At 48.0% G+C, this 27,584-nt stretch overlaps 8 protein-coding genes across 8 annotated transcripts; 5 read left to right on the top strand and 3 right to left on the bottom strand.

Annotated features, from left to right (window-relative positions):
* Nucleotides 1-6,668: 6,668 nt before the first annotated feature.
* On the top strand, nucleotides 6,669-11,734 carry Pmar_PMAR014688 (hypothetical protein; the record flags this gene model as incomplete). Its single annotated transcript, XM_002771607.1, has 13 exons — nucleotides 6,669-6,758; nucleotides 7,026-8,929; nucleotides 8,975-9,035; nucleotides 9,351-9,432; nucleotides 9,580-9,867; nucleotides 9,984-10,047; nucleotides 10,091-10,270; nucleotides 10,327-10,535; nucleotides 10,579-10,890; nucleotides 10,949-11,103; nucleotides 11,153-11,436; nucleotides 11,483-11,560; nucleotides 11,608-11,734. The coding sequence occupies 13 exons, from the start codon at nucleotides 6,669-6,671 to the stop codon at nucleotides 11,732-11,734; spliced, it is 3,834 nt and encodes a 1,277-aa protein (XP_002771653.1).
* Nucleotides 11,735-11,829: 95 nt separating this feature from the next.
* On the top strand, nucleotides 11,830-14,284 carry Pmar_PMAR014689 (hypothetical protein; the record flags this gene model as incomplete). Its single annotated transcript, XM_002771608.1, has 12 exons — nucleotides 11,830-11,940; nucleotides 12,086-12,146; nucleotides 12,211-12,237; nucleotides 12,837-13,013; nucleotides 13,059-13,208; nucleotides 13,251-13,391; nucleotides 13,435-13,550; nucleotides 13,620-13,736; nucleotides 13,783-13,871; nucleotides 13,917-14,025; nucleotides 14,070-14,192; nucleotides 14,240-14,284. The coding sequence occupies 12 exons, from the start codon at nucleotides 11,830-11,832 to the stop codon at nucleotides 14,282-14,284; spliced, it is 1,266 nt and encodes a 421-aa protein (XP_002771654.1).
* Nucleotides 14,285-14,839: 555 nt separating this feature from the next.
* Nucleotides 14,840-15,127, top strand: Pmar_PMAR014690 (hypothetical protein; the record flags this gene model as incomplete). The annotated part of the gene is made up of 2 exons (XM_002771609.1): nucleotides 14,840-14,991; nucleotides 15,037-15,127. Coding segments are annotated over 2 exons (243 nt in total), but the record flags the coding sequence as incomplete, so codon positions are not given.
* Nucleotides 15,128-15,160: 33 nt separating this feature from the next.
* Pmar_PMAR014691 (conserved hypothetical protein) lies at nucleotides 15,161-17,928 on the top strand (the record flags this gene model as incomplete). The annotated part of the gene is made up of 15 exons (XM_002771610.1): nucleotides 15,161-15,270; nucleotides 15,314-15,440; nucleotides 15,483-15,569; nucleotides 15,617-15,706; nucleotides 15,748-15,958; nucleotides 16,008-16,130; nucleotides 16,172-16,296; nucleotides 16,345-16,393; nucleotides 16,437-16,575; nucleotides 16,624-16,780; nucleotides 16,839-16,954; nucleotides 17,027-17,222; nucleotides 17,282-17,415; nucleotides 17,473-17,608; nucleotides 17,654-17,928. The coding sequence occupies 15 exons, from the start codon at nucleotides 15,161-15,163 to the stop codon at nucleotides 17,825-17,827; spliced, it is 1,974 nt and encodes a 657-aa protein (XP_002771656.1). The 3' UTR covers nucleotides 17,828-17,928.
* A 586-nt stretch (nucleotides 17,929-18,514) lies between these two features.
* On the bottom strand, nucleotides 18,515-19,714 carry Pmar_PMAR014692 (hypothetical protein). Its single transcript, XM_002771611.1, has one exon. It carries the CDS (start codon nucleotides 19,686-19,688, stop codon nucleotides 18,714-18,716), a length of 975 nt encoding a protein of 324 aa, XP_002771657.1. The 5' UTR covers nucleotides 19,689-19,714; the 3' UTR covers nucleotides 18,515-18,713.
* A 657-nt stretch (nucleotides 19,715-20,371) lies between these two features.
* On the top strand, nucleotides 20,372-20,799 carry Pmar_PMAR014693 (dynein light chain motor protein, putative; the record flags this gene model as incomplete). The annotated part of the gene is made up of 3 exons (XM_002771612.1): nucleotides 20,372-20,463; nucleotides 20,573-20,626; nucleotides 20,676-20,799. 3 exons carry the CDS (start codon nucleotides 20,372-20,374, stop codon nucleotides 20,797-20,799), a joined length of 270 nt encoding a protein of 89 aa, XP_002771658.1.
* A 610-nt stretch (nucleotides 20,800-21,409) lies between these two features.
* Nucleotides 21,410-24,044, bottom strand: Pmar_PMAR014694 (hypothetical protein; the record flags this gene model as incomplete). Its single annotated transcript, XM_002771613.1, has 9 exons — nucleotides 21,410-21,619; nucleotides 21,665-21,763; nucleotides 21,820-21,919; nucleotides 21,963-22,062; nucleotides 22,107-22,220; nucleotides 22,272-22,408; nucleotides 22,461-22,527; nucleotides 23,119-23,842; nucleotides 23,889-24,044. 9 exons carry the CDS (start codon nucleotides 24,042-24,044, stop codon nucleotides 21,410-21,412), a joined length of 1,707 nt encoding a protein of 568 aa, XP_002771659.1.
* Nucleotides 24,045-27,009: 2,965 nt separating this feature from the next.
* Pmar_PMAR014695 (hypothetical protein) lies at nucleotides 27,010-27,255 on the bottom strand (the record flags this gene model as incomplete). Its single annotated transcript, XM_002771614.1, has 1 exon — nucleotides 27,010-27,255. A coding segment is annotated over one exon (246 nt), but the record flags the coding sequence as incomplete, so codon positions are not given.
* Nucleotides 27,256-27,584: the final 329 nt, after the last annotated feature.

Consider the following 27,584-nt stretch of genomic DNA (forward strand, 5'->3'; position numbering starts at 1 on the left):
TAGATACAGCTGGCTGGCCAAGACAGACGGGGCAGATTGCGACGCAATCTGCACCTGCCCACAGCCGAACTGGCATGGTCCACAGGTCACAGACTGTTCAGAACATCCTATAACACGACAGCAGTCCACTGCGAGCTGCCAGACAACTCAAATCGCAAGGCGATGGTCTGTGTGGACGGACGCACAGACAGTGTCTCACCATATTCCAGTCAACGATCATCTATGACGGCTGGGAATTTCTAACAACGAATACAATCCGAATATCTCGGAGGACCTACCTTGTTGAAGACAAACTATAACTCTACATCGAGGGATTGGGCTGCGATGGTCGAGAAAAATCAACCAAAGCCCGGCGATCCCCAGACAAGCAACACCATACTCCAATAATCCGCAACCCTTGAATATGTGCATTAGCTTGAAGCTAGTAGCTTCGGATGTGCGCAAGATGCTTCAATGGCTCTTCACAGGCACATACGATGACCCTATTCTTGCTGTGGAGGAGCGGGGAATTCCTCTACTACTGGAATTACACTCTCGTCGATCAGCGGTAGTCGATCACTGCCAAGATGCAGTTGTTGGGCAGGGGCGGTATGCGGATACTGATTCGAGAATCACAGGCACTGATTCAACTCACTATCTGATTTCCGATTTTGATTCAACTCACACCATGATTCACAAGTGTTGATTCAGATTCCGTATTCATGAGTAAGATTCATGATTCGTGAGTATGATTACTGATTCCAGATTCAGATTCAGGATTCGCGAGTACGATTCCTGATTCCTGATTTCGCTCAAGCGTTGATTTCGATTCTTGATTCAGAATCATGATTCCTGATTCAGAATCATGATTCCTGATTCAGAATCATGATTCCTGATTCAGAATCATACTCAGCCATTGATTCTGATTGTGAACCAATGAGTCAGAGTATTTACTCAACCCAGTGAGTAAGAATCATGATTCTAGATTTTTTCAACGTGATTGTGATTCAAAACTCATACTCGTGAGTATTTTACTCAACTCGAGAACGCCAAAGATTCAGAATCTGATTTTTACTCAGCGTGTGATTCCGAATCATACTCACGCCGTGAGTATCTCCATTTTTCCACGTTATTTTGCCTTGATTCGTACCGGGGGTCCGGACCCCCGGTACCAAACCCTGATTCTGATTCTCGACCTTGATTCACGACTTCAGCGCGCGCCACGGTAAACCTCCTCTGCTGCTTGCGATGGCTTAGGTGCTTAGAATGACCGTGCCGGGGGATAGAACCTCGGCTTTGATCAAGTGAAAGTGTATCCTTGACCAGTTGAGCTGTGAGATTATACAATATAAGACAGTGCAAGGAGGTATAGCTATACTATAGCGCACGTAGTGCATACAGGGTATCAGTATAACCCTGCCCGGGAATAGAACTCCTGTTTCGAGCACGTGGAAGCACACCCTTAACCAGTTCAGCTATGGGATCACACGATACATAACGGTGGATGGAGGTTTAGCGCACGTAGTACATGCAACCACACGGTGTGAATTACGCATTCCTTAATTCAATCAATTATTCATAAAAACAATAAATGCCCTTCATCGATCCTCTTGAGGGATTGTCGGATTCCGAGTGAACATATTGAAAAGTTTGAAGTACGGATGTGTACACGTGCGACAAAAGATCTTCTTTCACAATTTTGTCATTGTTATAGCGGAACGGGAAATGCTCATGAATTTGGGGCGAATTTACCAGGTTCTACCCTCGCAAAGTGACATTTTGCGCGGAGCCGCGAGGCAAGCGCAAAGGAATACCAAGCAGGGTTCTCCCTAATTATTTCTTTTTATTTCTTTCTAGGTATTTCTTTTCGAAAAGAATACGAAGAAATATTAGTTCGATTGTTTCTAGAAAGAATTGAAAAGAATTAAAAAGAATTCAGTTCTTCGGGTTTTTTGAGCTTTAGTCTTACAAAATGGTCGGGTCTATTGACTATGACATGATATAAAAGCTAACCAATGCCGTCGGTAGGTTAGTTGACTCAACCTACTTGAGTCTGCTACTGGAGCCTTCAGTCTGAAGGTTTCGCGGCCAAACTTTGGCCAGACGAGAGGCGGTCTCTCAGAGGCCAGTGGCCGGAGGTGTGGCCGAGTATGACACGTATGAATAATCAAGTTCGGTCGAATTTCCGCATTTTTTACACTGACCCTGATATACTCCGTCTGAATAGGTCCGGAGGGCCCATTGTATTCAGACTCTGAATTTGGGAAGAATCAATTGGGAACAGAATCTTGATCATAGCTGTTGGAAACTCCAACCACAAAATTCTTGTCCATCGCTTAGAGTCCGCCAGAATAATGCTGACACCTTAACTCAATGGCCCACTCTAATGGAAAGCACTGAGCAGCCTAGCAAGCTAAGGGTTTAACTTAAACCGTTTGAGTAACAAGGTAGGACTTCCTCCTCAGAAACTTGATATTCAATCAAAGAATAGGTTAATTTGATGAGAACTGCCAGCGAATCAGAGCGCGACGAATGAAGGTTGCTAATAGCAACTTGCTATGGTAGGCCTGACAAAAGAGGTGAAGTAAAGGCAAATGAAGCTTGAAGTATTCGGGACCTACTTGCAACGGTCAGGCTGTTTGAATAATGCTGCAGGCTCACACGTAGTTGCCGGAATCGATGACAAGCTGTGCATTAGAGCAGCGAATGATGATGTATCTCTGTACATAAACCAAGACTGGCTTGGCCTCATTGTGCACATAATTTTGTCATCTAAGTCCGCATAGGCCCCTAAAACCCTTGACTCACTCAAGAGAATAATGTCAAGAGTTAATGCCCAATGAGAATCTCTTACCTTGATGGAAGAGATATTTCGTTGCGTCCTTGCCACTCTCCATATCAATGATCTTCATGAGTGGACGACTCTTGCTTTGCTGCGAAAGAACGCCAAGGCTTTCTCTTTTCCATGCCGAGTCATCTCTGAATTCCCGTGGATCGAATCTTGCGATCCAAAGAAGGTGACATGATGCATCGCACAACCTGAGCTGTCAGTTCGAAGATAATGTCCAATTGCAACGCCTTTCCACACTCCAGTACTCTATAGCTCATAGAATCTGGGTGTATACTTGTGTTGTATCAGAATCGCCATGGACTAGATATTCGAGAGTCTCGAATCGAGACACCGAAACTCAGCAATTATTGACATTGACCCCAAATTTCTTCCACACTCTACTACTCTATAGCTCGAAGAATATGGGTATATACTTGTATTGTATCAGAATCGCCATGGACTAGATATTCGACACACCGAAATCCAGCAATTATTGACATTGACCCCGAATTCGTTCCACACTCTACTACTCTATAGCTCAGAGAATTTAGGTGTATACGTGTATTGTATCAGAGTCGCCATGGACAAGATATTCGAGACACCGAAGTTCAACAACTATCGACATTGACCTTAATGTCCTTCCACACTCCACATTCCACTACTCTATAGCTCATAGAATCTAGGTGTATACTTGTATGGTATCAGAATCGCCATGGACAAGATATTCGAGACGCCGAACTTCAGCATTTATTGACATTGACCTTAAATTCATCCCATGCTCTACTACTCTATAGTTCTTAAAACCTAGGTGTATACTTGTATTGTATCAGAATAGCCATGTAGAAGGTATTGGAGATACCGAAAATCAGCAATTATTGACATTGACCTTAAGTTTATCCCACGCTCCACTGCTCTATAGTTCATAGAATCTAGGTGTATACGTGTATTGTATAAGAGTCGCCATGGACAAGATATTCGAGACACCGAAGTTCAGCTATTATTGAAACTGACCCCACAGTCCTTCCACACTCCACTACTCTATAATTCATAGAATCTAGGTGTATACTTGTATTGTATCAGAATGGCCATGGACATGAAATTCGAGACACCAAAATTCGGTAATTATTGGCATTGACCCCAAGTTCCTTCCACACTCCAATACTCTATAGCTCATAGAATCTGGGTGTATAATTGTATTGTATCAGAATCGCCATAGACTAGATATTCGAGAGTCTCGAATCGAGACACCGAAACTCAGCAATTATTGACATTGACCCCAAATTTCTTCCACATTCTACTACTCTATAGCTCATAGAATCTGGGTGTATACTTTTATTGTATCAGAATTGCCATGGACTAGATATTCGAGACACCGAAACTCAGCAATTATTGACATTGACCCCAGATTCCTTCCACACTCTACTACTCTATAGTTCATAGAATTTAGGTGTATACGTGTATTGTATCAGAGTCGCCATGGACAAGATATTCGAGACACCGAAGTTCAACGACTATTGACATTGACCTCAGTGTCCTTCCACACTCCACTACCCTATAGCTCATAGAATCTAGGTGTATACTTGTATGGTATCAGAATCGCCATGGACGAGATATTCGAGACGCCGAACTTCAGCATTCATTGACATTGACTTTAAATTAATCCCACGCTCTACTACTCCATAGTTCATAAAATCTAGGTATATACTTGTATTGTATCAGAATAGCCATGGAGAAGGTATTGGAGACACCAAAAATCAGCAATTTTTGACATTGACGTATACTTGTATTGTATCAGTATCGCCATGGACAAGATATTCGAGACACCAAAATTCGGTAATTATTGACATTGACCCCGAATTTCTTCCACACTCTACTACTCTATAGCTCACAGAGTCTGGGTGTATACTTGTATTGTATCACAATTGCCATGGACTAGATATTCGAGACACCGAAGTTCAAAAACTATTGACATTGACCTTAAATTCATCCCACGATCTACTACTCTATGGTTCATATAATCTAGGTGTATACTTGCATTGTATCAGAATCGCCCAGTTCTCATTAAATGATGCCCGATTGTTCTCTGTTGAAGCCTAGTTGCTCATGACCCTCTAGTATCACCTCCTCCGTTACCTTTACCGCGGGGACTTAACAATAACGTCCTCGTAAGTCGCATTTTCTTGTAATATCTCGACTGTCAATCATCACCGATATGCGGTGCCTTGTATTTCCATGCTCATACCTTCAAATCATCTTTCGTAAATTCTCAGACTAGAAATTGTAGCATATAATTCAATTGTTTTCATTTCTTTCTCGTTTCTTTTTAAAAATTTTTGAAAGAAATAATGAAAAAGAAATAAATGAATTCTTTTTGAAAAAGAAAGAACTCTTGGTATTACCAAGACGACTTAAGTGCTCAAGATGATGGCGTATCTTCGCAACGTATCTTGGTGTTGAAACGGCTGGACGTTTCACTCACGTTGAAGATGTTGAGATTGATTGTACACCTCTGTTCTATCTGAGAGTTAGAGTTCTAGATTGATACTAGACAACCGTAGCTTACTGTGGCTACGTGTTCTCTCTTTGACTGTGAACGTGCGTCGTTTACGACTGGGAGCAGTTGCTCTTACGTTGTAATCTCGCTTGACTAGCACTTGGTCTATATGTAGTGGTCTCACTAGTGCGATTGAGTAGCAAATCCATTAGATCTAATTGTGATGTTGGGTTCCTACGTTAGTGAGAACTCTACGTGGTGAGGATTCCGGCTGAGCCAACCCGCGGTTTAGCAGGGGTACCTTCGGATCGAGTAGAAGTCCCTACGTCTGGTCTCACGCTTTGACAGCTTTGATCCAGCTCTCTACTACTCCTCTACTCTACTCCGTCATCTCCTGGCACCCCTGGCGACCGCGCAATTTTCCTCCTTTCTTGAAAATGTCACTTTCGGATGTGGGGCGTAGCGACTATATTCTTCGTCTTGTCAAAAATGTCTGATCCAATCTCTGATTCCCTGATTCTCGAAAATACTCAGATTTAATGGAATCACCCGAAAAATCAGCCTCATGAGCAAGGCATATTGAGTAAGAGTATTAATCAGCCAAAAAATCAACTTTAGATTCGCGAATCAGCTCGGAGATTCACATATCATCGCGATGATCCTGATTTCTCGCTCCAGAGTAAAAAATCAGCGAATCAGGGGTTAATACTCACCATCTGATTTTTTCATCTGAGTAAATACTCTGACTCACCTGTTGCATCAGGATCCGCATACGGCCCCAGACCGTTTCGCACGCCGTGTGGGACAATTTTCTAGGGCGCAGCGAAGAAAAAAATACATTTTACATCACTTCGACATGCAAGTGCCCGAAGCAATGTGGGTGTGAACTTGATCGATTGTAGGTTAAACTTTTCAACACGCCTCAAAGGCAACGCAAGTTGCGTTGCGTCACGCAACGATGTCGAAAGCAATATCTGACGGTTTTTCCAACATGTATATGTCCTTGTTGATGTATTGAACCATACCAGGGAGAAACTCCGGGACAGTCAATTGATGAACCACATATAGGCGTCCTATAAATGTTACGTCCAGGTTCCTGATAATGTCTAGTTCGACAACTTGGGCTCGCTACTTGAGATGTGGAAACATGACGTCGTCACGCCCTCCCTAAGATGCAGATACTACCACCATTGGTCACATCGTAAAACATACCCCTGGTCCTGCAGCTTCTCCCTTACTCGATAATTACCTAGGAAGACTAGAGGGAAAGCATTATGCATGATGGTAGGACGGCATCTAGTACTAATATCACCCTACCTCGCTGTGTTGTCGCCCAGTCTAGTAGTTTATAATTAGTTTATAATTATGCGATTACGTTTCGTTATTCTTATGCGATTTGGTGAGTTTCCCATTGTTCGCCGTTGTTGCTCCCACAAATATATTGAGAGTGGACCTGTCAGGTTGACATCCTCGAATACGGCGTTATGGATCTGTTGTTATCGTAGAGGGCATTGACGCCTGGGCGGTGGGTTATGGTGCATGTTACGAAGGCAGCCGAAAGGGTGGAAATTGAAAGGTATGATCCCAAGACTGATCGTTGATTGTAGCGGAGCGATGCGGGGTGGCATACTTCCCAACGCTGGATGTACTAAGTCTCTTTCATCACTGCCTATTACGTTGGTGCCTCTGGATTTCCTGATTCCAGTTTGTTGTTGTATGCAGTCCTCATCTAGGAGTGTAGATTTTTGCCGTGACGAATCGCCGGTGATCCGGCCTGTACTAAGGAGAGTTGAAGAGCCTGCAGAGGACGTAGGAGTCCTCTGGTCTCGGGCCGGGAGGACCTCTTCTCAAGACCTCTTAGCCGTGCCTCTCTATTCTACTGCTAATGGTGACGTACTACTGCTCTCAATCGATAAGGAAGGAGACCCCTCAGTGGCCGTGTACAGACCAAAGTGTGGGCTATGTGAAGTACCGTCTTGGCTGTGGAAGCCGCCGAGCCGTCTGGTGGGATCAGGCAACTCCGTCTCCTGTGTAGGGAAGCTGTGCATGGGGCATGTCGATGGAGCCATGGGTATTGGCTTAGAGGCATGGTGCTCGACTGAAGAGGAGGTGGCTATTTTGCAGGGAGGAGTGGTACGTACAAGTCAGGGCGGAAGTATGGACGTCTTCACGATCGCGGGATGTCTGGCATCAAAGGAATCGGTATCATTGGAACCCAAGTTGAGCCGTGCTCAAGGTGGGATTTCGCCAAAGTGTGGTATCAAACTTGCCTTGCACGCATGCGCAAAGCCCGGTGGCGGTTCAATGTATTACTGCAAGGATTCCCGAGTGTACCACTCCTCCTCCCATAGAGTCTGTGGGAGATGCTCTGAAGTTGCAGTCATCACGGTGGAATCCGGTGGCCTAGTGGTAACTCTCAATGGTGTCGACTTGCTGTCTCCTCTAGTACACGTCATAGAGGGTAGTGTGAGAGAAGTGATTGATGACGTTGCTGTTCGGGATCATCAGGTTGTCGTTGCGGTCAATGGTGTGGTCACGATCGTCGATTTCGATACCTTTATAGCATTCCATGAGGCTCCCTTCGTACGCCACATCTCCCTTATCAACCCCATAGCTAGCCTTGCATGGTTCCCTGGTTATTGGAGTGCCATTCTATCGACCTCTCGTCAAGGGCACATAGCAGTAATCGACGCTATCTCCTGTGAGCTATACACTTTGGGCTTGGACTTTCAACGGGGGGCTCGAATATATCCCTATCGAATGGGCATTTGTATTGAAAAAGGCAGCCAAGTAGAGGTTTGGGAAGTCCCGATATCGCTGTGTGATGTGTTCACTACCCTCAAAACTGGAACGCTGGAAGGGGATATATTGCCTCGCAGTATCATCAGAGCCTTCCGCTCGTCCCCAAGTCGAGTCTATGCGGCGGCTCGGGATAATGGCTTAGCATTGTCTTATTTGCAGAGGCTTTGGAGAGTACCTGTCGTGAAGGATAGGGAGGTGTTGTGTGCCCTAACTCAGCCGTCCAGGATTGGGAGCATATCGGAAGTCCATAAAGCGGTCTCGGAAGGCGAGTTCCAGGCTTTTGCTAGGAGGATGCTCGTCTGTCTCCTCGGCAATCTTCCGGCTCTCAATGACTCTGCATGTGACTTCACAGAGGCCTGTCCACGACGGATTAGGAATGCTTATTTACTACGTCCTAAGGCAGCGGACGTCGACAAAGTGGGACCTCGATGGGAGGACCTCAAGGGTCTGGATAAGGCGATATTGTCGACCGTTGAGGAATTGCTGGGAAAGTTGAATGACGTTAACGAAGAGTTGTGGGAGCCTTTATGGGCTCTACGTATTTACTGCTGTCTGAGGTTCCGTAAAGACCTCTCTTACCTTGGCCGCGTTCTGGGTGTTCATCCTCGCCTATTATTTGGTGGTATTAGGAAGGAACAATCATTCCTTGTACGCATATTGGAGGATATCCCCCCAGAGAGTAGTGGTTTGGGACGGTCCTTGGGTCCTTATCTTGAGCACTACCATTGGATCCCCTCCCTACGACAACGAGGGGAAGCAGCCATAGCCCGCCATAGAATACGTCTCCATCCTGCCGGTGTCTTGATGAGCCGGTGTGAGTTGAGGTCGGCTCGATCCGGGCGTGAGCATTTGTATCGCTCTTCCATCAGGAACCAAGACAAGGCTTTCCAGGCCTTCAAGGGAGTGGTCTGCCGTACACTACTAGGGAAGGTCGGAGGGAGCATGCGCCATGATTGTTAGCCTTTCCGGTATGTTCGGCCTTGTATTGTCCTCAGTACCCCCATGCCTGCTAGTTCCTACTCATTCCGGGTATAATGTTCCATCCACTGAAACCAGTACAGTCTCAGGAATCAAGGGCAGCCGCATCCCGATGATTCTGATGGTAATTTCGTGGCGCGGTGATGGCTTGATGGCGATCCCTGAAGCCTGTCGTGCATATGGGCAAGATCTTCATAATTCGCAGCTCAATTAGGGCAGTAAATGGGTAGATTATAGACTCGTGGTGTCCCTGGGTTATCGGGGCAGGCTCCTCCTCTGGCATATAGGACAGATCTTCGGACGACTCTCATTATTGGAACTAGACCAGCGGCGCTCCGATGTCCCGATAGTCACCTGGTTCCGTGGGCTTGGGTAAAGACTTTAAGAATTTAGTCCCACCAGCCGCGGTACAATTCGTGCAGGGAAGACGTTCAGGTCTGATAGTAGCAGTCCCGACATGTGTTACTCTAGCTAACAACTGTTGGGTTATGATTAGATTGCGGGGCAAGGACGACAGGTGTGTGCCAACTTTCTATGGCTATGATCCTGTCCCCTAGCGTGCCCTCGATCCGCCCTGATTCGGTGAAATCATACAAAGCCGAGTCGATTTGCAGTGGTGGTGGTGGTGGGACACTCGTTCACATTGGAGAGGAGGGTACGCAGAATCTAGATGGCAACGAGTTGTTACAGATGAACTTGAGAAGGATGTTCGAGGATCGTATTCTCACCGATTTCACAATAGTCTGTGAGCTCTGGCCTCCCGTTTCCAACGTGAAGAAGGTATGTAGGCACATCCAGCGATCCTGGTGGTAGTGGAGAGATAAAGGCTCATTCAGTGATCCTGGCGGCTCATAGTGGGTTTGGTCTCTTATTGTATAATCTGGTACCATATTGGTTTAGGTGGAGTCCTACGGCAACAGCTATGCCAACCACGAGCCACTAATAAATTAGAAATACATCAGAAGTAGGACGGGGTGGCAGTAGTCGATCAGCAGTCCTCCTGATAGGTTGAATGTGATGAAGGCTCTGGTACGGTTCATGTACTTTGGTGGTCTTGCCGGAGACCATCTCTCCCTCTCCGCTGCCGATACACTGAGTGTGTTGGCTGAAGCAAGGAACCTTGGTATTGAAGCCTTGACTGAGGATATGGTGGCTCAGGTCATACTGCCAAAGCTCGACCCGCATAAGTAGTATTAGTAGTAGCTACTACCCTCACCTCTCTGCTTGGCGATGGTCCTTACAGTTGCCTATCGATTCTGCTACATCCATCGTTGGCTTCCTTACCTTCCATCTCTCGAGAGGTGTCGGCTTATGTTGGTCAGCAGTTGCCCCGTCTACTCCACACTGATACTCTGAGGAGGAAGTTATTGGACGGCAACCTGTCCCAGTTTGTCATGGCTCATGTGCTTGGCCCGGCCTCTCAGGCCATCGCCACTGATCTAGACTGCGAGAGTCTGTCTACGATGGGAGTGTAGCGGTGTAGGTGTTTCCGTAGGTGTTGTCCGCTTCGTTACGGAATGGGCTGGTCTGGACTCAATCTGTGATCTTCTAAGGCAGTGCAAAGGGTGGCAGGAGTGGAGGCAAGCTGCGACAGCTGTTCGAGGAAAGTTTGCCGAGATCGATGTACCCATAGTTGGCTGCATTCTCCTTGGTCCCTTGGTGTGTAATCAGACCCTGCCCGGCTATTCCCCTCCTGAGTCTACGGCTTCGGCTCATGAATGGTACATCCCTAGTCTCCGTGCCCTCCTTCCTGACAACACTCCAGGAGGCGCCGCTGAGTCGGGGGAAGCAGTACGGGTCATCAAGGGTAGAAGCACCGGGAGTGGCGGTTTCAGACGTGACCGTCGTGCATTTCGTGCAATTAGGTCAATTCTTCTCCTGGGTAGTGCGCCTTGACAGAGCTGACGAGGGCCGTATCAGAATCGTATATGAATCGGCCGACCTGCGTCTACCCATTAAGAGCTCATTCGCTGAGAGGCTATGTGTTAAGCGCTTCCCGGCAGCCCAGTTCCAATGGGAGGTCGGAGGGAGGTCCCCGGTTCAATTCCTGCAGCAGGCGTTTTATTCAGGTTAGTGCGGTATCGGTGCCGTCCGGCGCTGCTCCAGGCAGATCAAGACCACCACACCATCAATGGCAGACTGTTATGAACAGCGACAGGCCGCCAGTGTTCATATGCTTCCCATCTGGCGTTAATCTCCATTGGAGTGATCATCTTCCCCATATTCACCCAAATCGACAATCGTTTCGTCTTCCACCAGGCACCACCATCCCAATAGGGGTTCCACCAGGTGAAGATGTGGCATTGTCTGTGAAGGCTAACCTTGTTGAAATACCATTGGTCTCCCTGATACTGTACATATCCCGTTGTGAGCTCTACGTCGCCTGTTGCCCTCCTTAGCTACTACTTCTCTGCTGATCTCAATACTACAGTGCGTTCAGAGGATATCCTCAATCGCTTGCCCCATATGGAGTTTAGGTCAGACGTGTCCTTCGCAGTGCGCAACTTGATTCGTCGTTACTCAGGTGCGTGAGTTCCTTCTCTCTGTTCCAGCAGCAGCTTGTGGCAGGAGGCGGAGGCAACGGCGGGGGTTCGGGGATCGGTGGGACCACTAATCTGAGTAACCTGTCAGCGTTGAAGTCTCACGAGTAGTCGTATTGTTGGCATTGTAATTCAAAACTCAGCATTGAGTTCTCATCGTCATGATGGAGTTTCGTAATGATGCTTGTTGTGATTTATATCTGTCAATGGGTGGAGTGCCTGCCTCCGGATACCGCTCCCTATCGTTTTCCCCGCCAGCCATGACTTGTATCTTTTTCGTGGCACATTTACGACTCACATCTGAGATGACCGGCAGGGTGAGTTTTCATTCATGTATCACTGTCCGTCTTATTCCCCGCAGTTGCTCCCACTGTGGGTAGTTCTACTGGTCGTGATGGTATCGGCAGGCTGTCAGAAGGATGGTATGGACTGTGTATCATCACTCGCGTAACCGCTTTTCAGACGGGGTTCACTGAAACCGAAATGAGTCTAATTCCGACCAGTCGTCCGGATCTAGACCTAGGTGAGCAGTGGTTCATAAATATCGACGACACTGGCATGATGCTCCTCATTCTCCTCCCATTTAGGCCAACCTGAAATGCCGGGAGTAGCAGGTAACTAAAGGTGTATAGTTGGTACCTGCTCGCAGCAGTGCTCGAGTGCAGAGAGATGTAATCAAAGCTATATTGAGAAGGCCAAGTTGATACACATCGGTCTACACCCATTAGACATCAACTTGGACAATTGTATGAACACTCCGAGAGATGCAATGGGCTGATATAAGCTCATTTGGGTGAAGGAGGAGCTGGAAGTTCTGTGCAAGATGAGTCCTATTGTTGAGGTTCCTCTCAGTAGTGGACTCATCCACCAAGTAGGATGCCGGATATAATAACTGCATCTCCTCGGGTATCTTCCTGGTCCTTCATTCTCTATGGTCTTGACTACGACATGCGTTAGGCGCAGTCGCTGTGGTAATGCCTCATCTTGTGTTCTAGTGCTTCAACGGTCACGGTTGAGATGTGTACAATGTTAATACAAATCGGTAACTCTGCATATGCGATACCAGTGCACCGCTCCGCCTGTCTGCGTGTCATTGCACCATCTCAATACTGTCGGAATGTGTGGTCAGGGGATATGGAGGGTCCTTAGATAACTTGATTGAATAGAAGTAGCATGTCATCTGCATCAGCGTCCTCTTCTTCGACGGCTGTAGTCCCCCCAAGCACCGAACCTGACGGCTGCCCCAGGAAGTTGAGCTGGGCGGAAATGTCGTTGGAAGAAGATTCCTTTGGTAAAGATGTGGAGTCGTCACAACCTGTGTCCAAGACGGAACGAAGACAGGCCGTGAAACCATCGAGGGTCAGCTGGGCTGATTTCGGCAGTGATGACAGTAAGTAACAGATTCTTCCGCGGACCGCACTGGATTCCTTCTCAGGTTTCTCTCTGCCTGTGCCACCTATTAATCGTAGGACGGTAGTTAGGGGAAATACAACGTTCCCCAAGGTAGCAGCAGCTCCTCTGGATGCACAAGACTCGTATATTGAGGCTCCGACCGATGCCAGCAAGCTGGCCCTTGGTGTTGCAGGTGGACATCCGGCTTGAGGCTTGAATTGATGCTGGTCGTTAGGGCTTATGACGACTTCTGGGGAGGAGGAAGAGAGTCTAAGGCCGGCTGGGTTCGGCTTTTTAATGGCCAACGCTCGTATTGTTATACCAGAGGATTCTAAAGGGAGTGTCACAGGAGGCGACTTCCTTAGCAATTTGCCAGGTCAGGAGTGGAACAACATCACTAGACTTGTGGTATTAATCAGGACTGTCGGAGGACAGCAAACGTCTTACAGGCAAACGTCTGACCTCACTGCGGGCCCATGGCGAGTTAGAGATGACGACAGCCAGCAAGTTCCGTAAGCTGAATAGCGGGCATAGAGTAAGTCATTATGACACCTAGTCTCTTACCATGGAGCTGTTGCTGTCGACCGTTGCTTTCTCTTTTTAGGATGTGTCTAAGGGCCCATCATTCTTCCCGGATCCCAATGCTGGGGGCCGTATCGACCCAATCTTCGGTAATGGGAGTCTTGCACACGACGCAGAATTTGTCATTGATAGTGTGAAAGTAAGCTTACTGTTATCGTATGGTCATTTTCAATAGTTGCCTCCAGACACCTCAGACTGAGCTACGACGGCATCGGCCTATTCTGAGGGCCCGTAGGAGGAAGACGACTGGTGGTACTACAATGAAGACCCGATTGTGAGTGATGTAATCTACTGCGAGGGGGTTAGATACCGACCATAGGTCGGAGGTCCCAGCTACGGAAGAACAGTGGCGAGCACGGGCCGAACAAAGGGCCAGACAGATTGAAATCGGCAAGATGACTGACAACTACTTAGCATATAGAGCCTCGGTAGGGCTAGTATGCAGCCAGAAGTCATGGACTTTGTACATCAGGTTACACCAAGGAAACGCAATCCAGCGGTGGACCCCATTACACCCGACCCTAATGAGAGGGTTAGCAAGAGGGCGTTCGATGCGGATCTCAAGCAGTGGCGGAAGAAGCTACACAGTATTGTGGTAGGTAACGGTTCTCCGGATTGCAGGCATCTTCCTGCTACCTTTAGATACCATCAGCAAAGGAAGATCACAGCAGCAGTGATAAGAAATAAGGTTGACTTGTTGATATCTAGCAGTTTGTTTTTATTGCACGCATCGGTGTAGCAGCAGCAAGTGGTTCGTCCCATTTATCGCAAACCTCGTTACATTACGTATGCAAAATACCTCTCTAGCGTTCCTCATGCCATTCGGAGCTCCGCTCTCAGGCGGTGTTGTTGGCACCTGGACAGGTATTAATAATTATCATTGCATGTAGGGGTTTATGATGTTGGCCGGTCGATGACTGTGGCCGCCGCCAGTAACACAACATAATAGGAGTGTTGAGTTCATATAGTGGGGGGGACGATGAGCGCAAAACAAGTGTTGCTAGTGGGGTAGACTGAATCTGATCTATGAAGTACTCATTCTCAGTGTAATTCACACCTGGCCCCATGGCGAGTGTAAAGCCGGGTCGATGGCAGTGTCCATCGTGTACCTTTTTGAACCCACCCGATGCACTGATATGTAAATGTTGTGAGAGTGAAGCCAACCCAGCATATCTAGAGGCCGATACGCCTAGAAAGGTGGGGGAGACTCAGCACAATAGTGGTTCCTTGGTCCGCCCTCAGGCACAGAGACCACATAGTGGACAGGGAGTGGTACGATGGTATTGTGTGACGTGCGATAAGTGGTACCCAGTGAGCGTGCCCTCCTGCTCGTACTGTGGTAATGGTCCTTCTAAAGAGAGGATGACATGTCGAGGTTGCAAAAGGATGCTCGAGTATTCCTTATCGGCTATATAGGCTGTCTTTAGTGCTACTCACAGGTTTATAATAAGCCGTCCGCCGGCGACAGTAGTGACCTGTCAGGCGTGTAAGGTCCTCACACCAGTGGAGAGTGGGCCCTGTAGTGGAGAGGTAAGGGGAGGAGGCCCACCTCACCCCAACTACATGGTCTTCGAGGTCACCGGTGATGGGCAAGATGGCACTAAAAGGTCCATCTTATCAGCCGAGGATGCGGCAACTGCGGCAAGATCACGACTATCGTTTATAACGGAAATGTGAGACAGTCTATGTTGGTGTCGATACTTACATTATTGATAGGTGTCTCAAGCTGAACCAGCCCTTCGTTGATGACGCCTTCCCTCCCGGTCCACTTTCCTTGTTCAAGGATCCTCCTCACTCACACCCGCCGACCACAGTGAGCAATATTCACAACAGATGGGACAAAGTAACTCAGCCTGGCCGCATCTCTACCATGGCATCCACCTAGGTTGCCGCACTGCCGTGGTTGAGGCCTGGCCCGGGGTACACCCTCTTCGACCCTACTACTGGTCCTGTCCCTGAAGACGTCCTACAGGTACGAGGACATCTTGCTGTGACTAGTGCAGTCTTCCATGCTCACAGGGAGCCCTCGGAGATTGCTGGATGCTGTCAGCGTTGGCGGCCCTCTGTCAGCAACGGCCAGAGCTCGTCAAAGATCTTTTCCCGTACCAGGTGGGTACCATAGTTTCCCCAGGTAGTATAACCTACCTCAGGATACCACTGAGAGGTCCACCGTGGGAGTCTACCTAGTCCGCCTCTGTGATTCCAATGGTGCATGGCGGTTGGTGGTTGTGGATGACCATTTCCTATCTACCACCCCTGGGCACCGAGTTTTTGCGGGCAGGAGCTCTCGAGTGCTATGGGTATCTCTCCTCGAGAAGGCTTATGCCAAGCTCAGCGGCTCCTACGAAGCTATCGAAGCAGGTATGCGTTGAATTCATCCCCTCCTTGGTGATGAACTAATCCGTTCCAGGGACTGCATCAGAAGGCCTGACCATGCTCACCGGGTGGCCATGTACGGTCTACCGACTGCAAGCTGACCAGCAGGGCAGCACCAATGGTGGGATCATCCAGGAAGACGATGACGTGTTGTGGGGTATGCCCATCGTAGGGATGCTCTATCATTACCTATCGTAGGCTCTCTGGTCAGCCATGACGGGGTACACATTATGTGTGCGAGCTGTGGGTTTGTCGATGGTGTCAGTAAGGAAGAGTACGAGGCTATGGGGTTATTCAGCGAGCACTGCTACTCCATACTCAATGTACAGAGACCGTAGTAGTAGTCATTCATACGCATTATGCTCCACCAGGTTGTGGCTCTTGACGGCCTGCGGTTGCTTAAGCTCAGGAATCCCTGGGGTAGGCTGCTGGGGGTGTTCCGCTGCATACAGGAGCTCCTTAGGGTCACGAGTATGGGGTGGTCCTTATGGCCCTACCTCACCAGAATGGACACCTGAACTTCAGAGGGGCTTGCATTCCTTGACACATGGCCCGTTGGCAGGCCGAGGGACGTTTTGGATCTCTCTAACGGACTTCCGGCGGTGAGTGGCCACACGTTGGATGAAGCGAAACTGGAGTAGTTGTCTTAGATACTTTTCCTCTGTGACGGTCTGCCTTTACGAGAAGTCATGGTCAGAGGCCCGGACTCCTACGATGCTTATGCCTCGGGTATTTTCTCATCCTGCTGTACCCGCAGTCGAGATCAGTTCATTTGCCAATAGTCAGACTAATTTGGCCGTTTTTCAAGTAACTGCAACTGCCAACTGGAGATTAGTGTCACGTTGAGATGTGCGTCCTCTTTCAGAGCTCTGATAGGAGCTCAAACAACAGCGCCTTTCCGAACGATGTTGGTATAGTTCTATTCAGGCGTCGACCGGCGCCTAATTCCAACGTGCTGGAATATGTGGCAAGCTTGCCTAGGTGGGTCCCGTCTGCGGGAGTACTCGGATTGCCATCATCTTCCTCATCGTCATACTAGCCCGAAATCCTCAGGAGTACCCGAACGACAGTTCAGCTGGACACTTGGCTGTATTCCCACACACAGGGAGAGACCAACGATGTGGAAACTCGCTTTCTTGTTGTCGTCTTGACATTCAATCACCGGGGTATCGGAGCCACCACCCATGAGCGGCAAGGCTTTACTCTGGGTGTATTCAGTGCCAAACCAGTGATTGTTCGAGAGCTCTGGGTAAGTGTCGAAGGATGTCCGGAGTTGTTCAGTAGTCGCCACTCCCACCTCCCATTCAGGCTGGTTTTGCTTTGGAGAGGACTGCCTTGGCGTCTCATATAGCAGCAACTGGCCACTGTGAAGCGAACAATGGTTTTTATCTCTATACCACCTATGACGCTGGATACTCTATTTACGTGGTCAACATGTCCAAGTAAGCAGTTTGTCTTCGTTCAGTCCCCCCCCCCCCGCCATTTTCCTCCGGTATCAGTCGTGCCGTCTATTTCGAATCGACCGTGTCGAATGCGGTGAACTTGTCAAGTTCACGTGGATGGGCACCAGAAGGGGATGGATCAAACGTCCGCGTCACAACTCACGACCTCATACTCCCTGGCCAAGCTATGATCGTGAGACGCTTTGAGAATTACTCTCACTAAACATTTTCTCCACAGGTCCTCGTTGTTAGCGATTGGGGAGGCGGTTTTCGATATGTGCGTAACTATCGGTATACCTTCATGCAAAGGTGGTCTCTTGCGCAAAGTTTTCATACTCCACCCATAGAGGAGGAGAGCATACACCAACCGTTTGCATGCGCTCCGTCACAACCTCTTATACGTCACCCTTGAGTTTTCATCAACTGCTCGTCCTGTTCCTCGCGACCAGCTCCGTTGCGTTGTCATAGGGCTCTTCGAACGTAATCGAGAATGTATGAGAAACGGTCACGTGCTAATCTTCATGAGTTTATCAGCATCTTCAGCCGTACCATTAGGAGTGCTGAGTTTTGGGGAAAGTCGGAGCAGGGAGTCCAGATACGTTGATTCGATCACCCAAACCTAAAATGTAGTATAAGCAATCGAAATTAGCACGAGAACAACATCACACAATACCCAGCTTGCACAAGGATTCGTGACAACCATGCTGATTATCCACGAATTTTGGAAAAAGTGGATGACAAGGTAAACGACAATAGTCCCTATATGCGGTCTATTCCACCAACTTCGGCTACGACTGTGTGTTCATCTTCGACTCGAAGACCACAGTGATTTCGGTACAGTTGAGCTCGGTACATGAACGACTCCTTATAAGCTAGGATGCATAAACAACCAACCTTTGCCGCACTCGTATCATGTGCAAGACAAAGCACCCAAATGCTGGATATATTCTTTCTTAACATTTGCAACTGATGAACATCTCCCCTCTGCTAACACTACCATATCTCCTTGCAGTATATTCCTATCCCGAAGAATCACGTTCACCGATCTTATAAATGTTTATACTTTCAATACTGAAGCAACCCAACAACTGTGAGAGATAACCGAAGAAACTACAAAAAGAACCCTGACGGTCCTCAACGTGTCTGGTTCGAATACTGTCATCTAACTATTCTAAGTAGAGCGATACACCTGTAAAGGAACAACCGACTACCGAAAAGTAAAAAACAGATAGAAATAAGAATGGCGGTGTGTACAGCGACCTAGCTGCTACAACAAATCTACCTCGATAGTACATAAGTTAGTGCTCCCCCTCCTTAGCGGCGGCGGCACCGCAAGCCCACGGGCAAGCGAATGCAGCACTCACGGAGGAGACACCGCTGTTGAAATTATCCCAAGTAAAGACAGTGACCAGATAGCCGTATACCGACTTGGCAGTCTTAATGATAGCATCCTTAGTAAGGTTGGAGTACTCATAAACCTTCACGGAGACACTCTTATACATCTCCTCATACCTATGTCTCCTCTCGGGAGTCAACACTCTGTTGTAGATATCGACCACCTTATTCTTAAGACACAAAAGGTACTCCTTACTCTTGGTGAAAGTAGAGGAGGCAGTGTCCTTCAACCACTCCCAGCATCCAGCTGCATGACCCTTCACATACTTCCACACACCAGGAGCTTTTTCTTTCAGTTCGCTGTATTTACTAGTGAACCAATTCTTGGAGGACTCCCAAGCAGAAGCAGACAGTTCTTTGGCACCAGACCAGACGAATGACCAAAACTCCCATATATCGGCCACGTAGTCTCTAGAAGGCTCGATGACGTATAGATCAGCACGAGTGTATACACGAGAACACACAGTACCAGCCAAAGCCAAGGCACGAGCAAGCTCACCTTGGTGCTTATCAGTAGGAGCAGTATTGGGCTTCTGATCCTCAGTGACATTTTCCTTAGTGGAGCACGAAGGACTAGTGGCAGTAGCATCAGATTCCTCTTCAGCGGGAACCATATCAGCAGACTCCTCTAGAGGAGGCAGCATGCGATCCACAAGTTCCTCAGTCCTGTTGAGGAAACTGTCGAATGCAGCGAACATGTAACCACTAGCACTGTTCGCAGCGGCAGAGATCCTCTGACCAGTGGAAGTCTTCTTGAAGTCTTCAACATGCTCTTGAACCTTATTACTCGCCTGCTCGAAAGTCTCAGTGACGGACTGGGTGATCTCAGGTGTTAGAATGGCGAAAGGAGGGACTCCAGCGAATGCGTAAGATATCATCTTCACTTATTACACAAAACTCAACTGACATCAACAGCTGGCGAATGAGACTCCAACTATTAAGGGATACACCGCCTCGCAATCTTCAAATGCGAAATTACTTAATTCGTTTTGACCTGAACGAAAAACGGCCACTAGATAACTCCCAACCTGAAACACTCGAGATAACCAGTATCATAACTGAACTACCCACCGAGACGTAAGAGGCGGCCTAGCCGCACAATGGTACCGACACAATTGTGTGCTATCACTTTTAGGTAGGCTGTAGATGAGGGGTTCACAACACTGCTTGATTATGGCTTGTATTGGGATTATCTTCATGTAACTGTAGATGCTGCTGAATTGTATCGCCCGCAATGATACCAGAACGCGCCCGAAAATCAACCATGACGCGTTCATGCCTGCACTGCAAGAAAAATGCACGAAATTTCAATTCTGTCGTGCAGTTACTCGCTCGCCTATCGTGAAACTGCCGGCTGCGACCGTGAGGCAAACGAGGTACGTATACAGCTTACAAGGATCAATGTGGTCAGTATCGTAGGGTAGACAGGGTTCCCTCCTGTGATGGTCCGGTGGGGGTGGTATAACGCTGCTCGGTGCTTTGGTGGGATTGATGGTGATTTTGATCGATTGACGCTATTTGCGTTCGGCCTCAGAGTCTTTCAAAACACCCCTCAGTTATCATGGCAGAGCGGAAGGCTGTTATCAAGAACGCCGACATGTCGGAGGACATGCAACAGGATGCTATCGACTGTGCCACTCAGGCCCTGGAAAAGTATGTTAATTGGGCTTAGTTTTGGGTCCCGAATCGCGACCGTTTTCCCCACTTCGTGGCATTGAGAGGCCTCATATTCCGCATAGTGTGGTGTATCGCCTTTTCCCAGGTATAACATCGAGAAGGATATTGCTGCCTACATCAAAAAGGAATTCGACAAGAAGTAGCGTCCCATTCCAGACGATTCTGGTGTCGAAGCAAATCCTTCTTAGGTATAACCCCACTTGGCACTGTGTTGTCGGCCGTAATTTCGGCTCCTACGTGACCCATGAAAGCAAGCACTTCATTTACTTCTACCTTGGACAGGTCGCCATCCTCCTGTTCAAGTCCGGCTAAGAAGTCATGCTGTAGCCCGATTATATCCGGCTAGGCTGCTACTTTGCGCGATTAGCTAGTTTTTCGCACTCATTGTAGAGGCATTGGCTCGGATTCGTGGTATTTGATGTATTGACGGATGATGGCTGATCAGTGTATGTTATACTATTATTCACCTAGGGGAAGTTGTGTTCGACAGTTGAATGATAACGACTATGGTCCACCCGACCGAATAGAAAGAGTGAGTGTCGCTTAGAACAAGCCATGTAAGTTTTCTTATCTACTTCTATCATACGACATTATTTACATATGAGCAGTGCACAACGTATGAAAAAGTGGATTATGTATGTTTGCATGGTTGTTCTCATGTCTCTTACCAGATCATGCGGGAGTTGATGAATCTAGTATATCATGTACACTTGCTACTGCTCGACCGAGTGATCAGTATTCATTCATGACTATCAGTGGTATAGTTGAGACGTGATGGGCTCAGCATGCTGAGTGCGTTGGCAATGCTAACTTGGCATATGTCTAGGAGCAGCTGGAAATGCCACAATTGTAATCTTGCCTTATACACAACTCTATCATCATATCGATCAACTTGAAGTTCGCATGAGCATGTGCAATTGGATTATAAGAATGACAGAGTATGTTCAACAGTGTCTGGATAGGGTCGATGCGTTCCACCGTATACTGCTTCCAGTTGCTCCTTGTCCAAAAACCTGCTCACTAGAGTATCATGAAAATTGCTGCCCAAAATGTCAATCTTCTCTCTCGTTTGACTGTCCAGCCAAGGCTTCAATACACGCCAGAAAGCAGTAAAAACAAAGGGGCTATTAACCTAAATAGAGAACGTCAACAAAGGCCCCACGGAAGGATCTCTTACGAGTATCCCAGCGTGTAAGCGTTCAGGGAACTCGTCCTGAGCAAGACGTACAAACTGTCGGGCGAATGACATGTCGACATTTCGAGACATTGACCACCCCTAAGACCACGACAAGATATCAGTCACACAAACCATCAATACATTTATAGACTCACTTCTAGGTCTATGAGAACCACTAATTTCCCATCACTTTCAGGGATAGAATCCGCAGTTTTTCCGAGCGAATCCAGGTTGTATGCTAAGTATTTGACGTACCTAATGAAATGGTCCGAGGAAGAAGAGACAACGAATTCAATACTCAGTGATGCCGCCTTGTATGTCCTTAGGGACGACATTCTTGGCCTTGAAGACAGCAAAAGGATGACGACAACGAGTCACTCCAGCGAACTTCCACGCCTCTGAACACATCGATCTTAATTCCCTCAAAGCCATCTAAACCTACTGCTCGCTAGTGCATGGGGAAAGTGTACATGTGGCCTCATGTGCTCAATCGGACCATGGACTCTACGGGACTCGACATGCTCCTTCATTAACTTCAATGCATCATTCACTCTTCCTAATGGGAAGGGAAAGGCTCTCTCACTTCATCATTCATCCGATCTGTCACCATTCCGGGCCCTGGCGAAGCGAAGGTAATCCCTTTCCGTTACTCGCCATGCACAGTGGTTGAAAATAGAGTGGGGAGGTAGATCCTGCATCATTTGGGTAACAACTTGGTAATGGGGATCACCGAGTGGCACTATCCTAACAATGATCTCAGCATCAGATCTAACGGACCACGGCTACTATTCATTACTGGAGGCTTGTGCTTTTACTCCCACCACGGTCACGAGTTAATGAGACCTCGATGAACTCCGACTTGGCTGTATGGTACACGGAATGCTTCCCTTGCGAAGCGTCGTCTTCCTTACGAGGCAGTAGAGAGGAGGAACGTTTGCTGTTAAGTTGCCTAAGAGAATTTGTATCGGAGATAAATCCCTCCTTTTCTTACGTAGCAATCATTATCCACAGGAAAGCAACAAGTACGTTAAAGATAGCTGGAAGTGTTTCAACTATCAAAAGTAGTGTGAGGAGGATGAGTGTTGCTAATGGCCGATGATCCCAAGGGAACGACGGAAGCCCCAAAGACATGCACACTATCATCAAACAAGCCTCATCCCTGTACATCAACAAAACAAACAGTGGTGAGAATCCAAGAATCTGTTAGACCCGTTATTAATGAATAGAATTCTCTACAAAGATCCTCTACCAAAGATTATCAATAAATCATGGATCATTACTAGGTATAGGTTAACAACAAGCAACCGATGATGACCCACAGAGCCACAGTATACAATGACGACATCATAAGTGACTACGGGGGGCTTATGACATAGTAGTATTATTGTATTGATGAATGGTACGTGATGGTATACTTGATGTATAGAATGACGGTATAGTAGTGTCAGAATTACCGTCACCCCCATCCAATAGATGATCTAGTGTGATCTTTTGTAGTTCCACAGCATGAGCATGACCTACAAGACTTGTATAGATCTCTTCTGCTGATGCATCGTCACCAAGTAATGGAGAACCAAGACTAAAGCCAATAGAATTCTGAGTCTCCCGCATCTTACGAGCTTCTTCACGTTGCTTACGATTCAGCCTTGATCTTTTACGGATATCATGATGGAAATGGCAGAAGAGGCACTCCATACCGTACACGCAGGGCCTCTCCGCATTACCAGCGAATACACAAGGCCTACAAGTACCAAGCTCGTGCACGATACTGCCCGCAGAGAGCACCATTCCCGTCTGAGGATCTCTAGGTATCAACGATAGTAATCGATCTCGATTCTCCACAGTAAGCTCACTCATATTGATGTGAGTCGGACCTGTCGACCTCTTGTTACCATCCTTACCACCAAACGTGGGAGCAGAGATTTTATTAGCAACCTCATTGCTTGGATTAGAGGGGGTAATTAGAGAATCGAGCGTGGTGAATCCAGTGACATTAGTATCGAGTAGTAGCGACCCTGTGGTTTCATCAGGCATTGTAGTATTTTGAGGAGCTGTTACTCCTACTCCTACTACAATGCTAGACAGGGTATTGTCGCTGTGAACTGATGAATCAGAGCTCTCTTCAGGCCTAACCTCAGGTATGGTCTCCGGAGGGCCAGAGAACGGCTGATGTAGTACCTGAACACCACAATAATAATCCATCACACAGAAGGGGAAAGCTCACAGAGTCAGAAACTTGTGGAGCAGCAGCAGCAGCAGGTGGTGATGATGGTGGTGGTTCAAGTCCGAAAGCCCCACCACGAAATAACATACTAACCAAGCGGGATGCAGCCCTATCGATATTGGTGCCTTCCGGCATACTTCTGGCCTTCAAGGACATCGATGGACGATCATTGCCGGTGGAATCGAGGCTGCTGATTTCGTCGAGTGGAGACTCAAAATCAGGAAAAGTGATGAAAGTATTGCGCACCGAATAGTGCGACTGTGATGACAGCGCTGGATGTTGTTGTTGCTGCAAGGAATCTCGATTTTGGTCATTCTCTTCTTCCCCCAATCGTCCTGTATCGAGAGGCATGGCAGGTACAGGGTGGAAAACTGTTAGAAAGGAGATGACTGGTCTTAATAAAACCCTACACGAACAGTTATGGTAAGACAAGCTGTTATGGACGTGCAGAGCCGAGGAGCACAAGCCGTAACTCATTCAGCTTCACTGTATTAAACCAGATTAGGCGTTTTAACTGGGCCTCTTCCATCCCATCCTCTCTGAGCGGAGAAGGCTCTTCCAGGATCATGGAAGTCTGAGTGCCAGTAGTAGTGCATTCAACAACTTGACATCTGAGAGGAAGCATTCTCATATACATACCTTCCTCATTACTACCGTGGGCTGTCGTTATTCACCATCGTATTCGGATTGACACTCCAATCTCGCTCAATCGGTACACACACTGCTGACCTCGACCGCAGATACAATATTGAATCCATAGAAGGATAAAGAGGGGCGGCCTGCTATAGGTAATCCAACATACATACAGTAAACACTATACAGATGAACGGGAATAAGGGATGTCAGAAGGAGCGCATGGACAACAGCATCTTCATTGCATCCGTCCAACATCTCCTAGTCGTGATAGATGTGAATCGGGCAGCCCTCCCACAACTTCGTGCTCTAGACTCAAGCGAACCTTCCTTATTATGCCGCAAGTTAAGATCACCGAAGATTTAACTAAGTCTCTTGTAACAGGTAAGCACAGTATTGGTATCGCCAGTTCGCTGCCTTTCATCATCCTCAATGGCAGCATTGATTAGTCCATAGCAGAGTCTACACCCACTTCGCTGTAAACTCTGGCACCACCATCTTGGAGAGAGGTCCGTCGGCCCTTTCCTATACCGATCAAACGAGAGCTGCCGTTGTTCATAAAGGCAGTCCCAGAACCAACCTTTAGTATTGGAATCGGGGACACCCTGTAGAGGAAGACTCTGAGCTTCACAAGGTAGACCTGATGTTACATCAGTGATGTAGCTCTGTTGTGTAGTTGTCTGGACCTACCATTTTCCACCAGTACATGGTAAGCAGATTGCATCGTCATCTTGGTGATGGGCAATAGGTGCCCCGGCCTCCTGAGCTCACCGATGATCATCGTACTCCATGATATTGTAGACGACAGTGACCGCTGTTATCCAGACATGCCAGCAATGCAGGAGATCTACTAAGTTACGAGTGACGACGACGACACTCTTGTTAACTTACCAAGAGCCACGCGTACACGAGGTGAGGGGTCGTGAATTAAAGGAACGCCGAGCGTACATTATCACTAGCCCATCACGGAACACGCGACCGTCGGTTGTCATTCCGCCTTGCTGAAGGATTTAAGCCAAGTAATATTAATGTACACGTCTTGATGATGATGTGTTGTCGAATAATGATGAAGACTCAAGTACAATCTCGCTCGCCCTAAATTGGATCAGACGTACAAACAGTGTCTCCAGGAGACCGTCACCTTGTCAGCCTAGTAAGCCTATCCGTAGTGCGCCAAGTTTTCTACATGGACGACTTCTTACAGAGCCACTTGTCACTAGAAACCATGGTTAAGATCTCTACCAGTGTATCGAGGGTTTGCCCGAACACGGACAACTGCAATGGGGAATTGGCAGCTGCAGCGCAAGTCAGTGCGTGGAGACGCTCCACGAGCTTCAGTGATAACCGTCAACTCTGGCTCCAGTGATCCTCCGGTTCAACTTTATCTCGACCATTCGGACTGCTTTACTCCCACCATACAGCTTGCCATCACTAAGCACGACCAGAGGATTTGGGGAGCCGCTGGGTTTGGCATACGGAATGTGACGAATATATCACTCGCTTTACACCGACGGAGACAAAGTCGACAGAGGAGCCTGAGGAGAGCTTAGATGACTTTCTCGAGGTCCCTCGACCTCGCCATCAGCTCTCCACAGCCGGATGGCATGTTCATAGCGACATGTCACTCCCACATGCACCAACAACGAACCAATACTCAGCTCAACGTCCCAGCGAAGCGTGCCTCTCGAGACTCTAAAGCATAGATGCCAGGGGTTGCCGTCTATCGAGCTGCCACCGCCTTGAGTATTGGCCTTAAGAGCTCATATATGTGGATGGTAGTACAGCATACTACAACCATCCGTAGCAAATGACGTGCTTCTGTACAGTCACGTGGTCTTACGGTTCTGTATAGCACTACCCAGGTAGCCTGGGTATCCGGTGAGCCTGGGCCAGGCTCACTACCGGATATTCGGATATACGTTAGATTTGATTTGCGAGAATCAACCTTTCTCTTCCGCGTGCTTACTCCTTCCTTTGATATGACAAAACTCTCTGCTACATAGAAGGCACGAGAGGAAAGGAACCACACACAATCGTTTCCCAAACAAGACTCTCTCATCCATCACTCCTCATTGACACACTACATATAACTAACCCTCACTACTAGTGATAACAACTGGGTTTAACCTAGTACATGGCAATGACGGTGGCATATCAAACGGACCAATTTACATAAAGTTGTTGCACTTGGACCAAACACCGTTTCCAGAACTAGACGCTCATCGAGGCACTCGGTCGAAGTACCCCTCTCGCTCGCCTGGTGAGCATCGGCCATCCAGAGAGTCGCTATACGGTGAACTCATCACAGATGCGTATTCGCTCTCCAACGAACCCTCCAAACTATCCGATGCAGACCCTCCCTCATCATCAGGCGGCCGTCGATATCTGTTCTCACCAAATGTTGGCCTCATGGGGTCTGCTGCCGAGTGCACGTTGTTGCCGAGAGCTAATCGGGGTACCACGACCCGAGCTACGCTACCTCGCTCACTTGAGCCTCGCCGACTGCCCAACCTAGACTCATCCCGAGAGGTCCCTCTGCTACCCTCTCGGATCGCTGAGGCAATAGGAGCCGCAATCTTCCTATTATCTTCCGCGTGCAATAGATGCTCAGGTGGTGGTGACCGCCGCCTCTCATGGTCGGGAAGTGACGGCGTGCCCTCTTCATGCATCGACGGTCGGCGTACAACTCTTCCATCTTCGCCTGCTAGGTAAGAATCTCGTCGGTCGCGTTCACCTTGAGCAAGGCCGTTACCGATCACAGAGGGAAGGTAGATTGAGCAAGGTATGAGCTCGATACCATCTGGGACGTCGGGTACGAAAGTGATGTCTCTCCAACCTCCCACTGGTATGAATATCGTATGCTCTATATAATCCTCCGTACTCTCCCCCACCGGTGTGAACATCATGCGTGTCGCTTTTTTTGCTGGTGGTTGGGAAGATACCGACTCCACACTGGAAGTTCGAGGTCTCTCCTGTTGGAATGGGTCCTTCCATTTCCCCACAGGATTACGTGCTCGAAAGGAAGACGCTGCTTCTTGCAGTTCCTTCTTAAACCGCTGATAG

The sequence above is a fragment of the Perkinsus marinus genome, assembly GCF_000006405.1.
Source record: "Perkinsus marinus ATCC 50983 genomic scaffold scf_1104296962766, whole genome shotgun sequence".
NCBI classification, from domain to species: Eukaryota; Perkinsozoa; order Perkinsida; family Perkinsidae; genus Perkinsus; species Perkinsus marinus.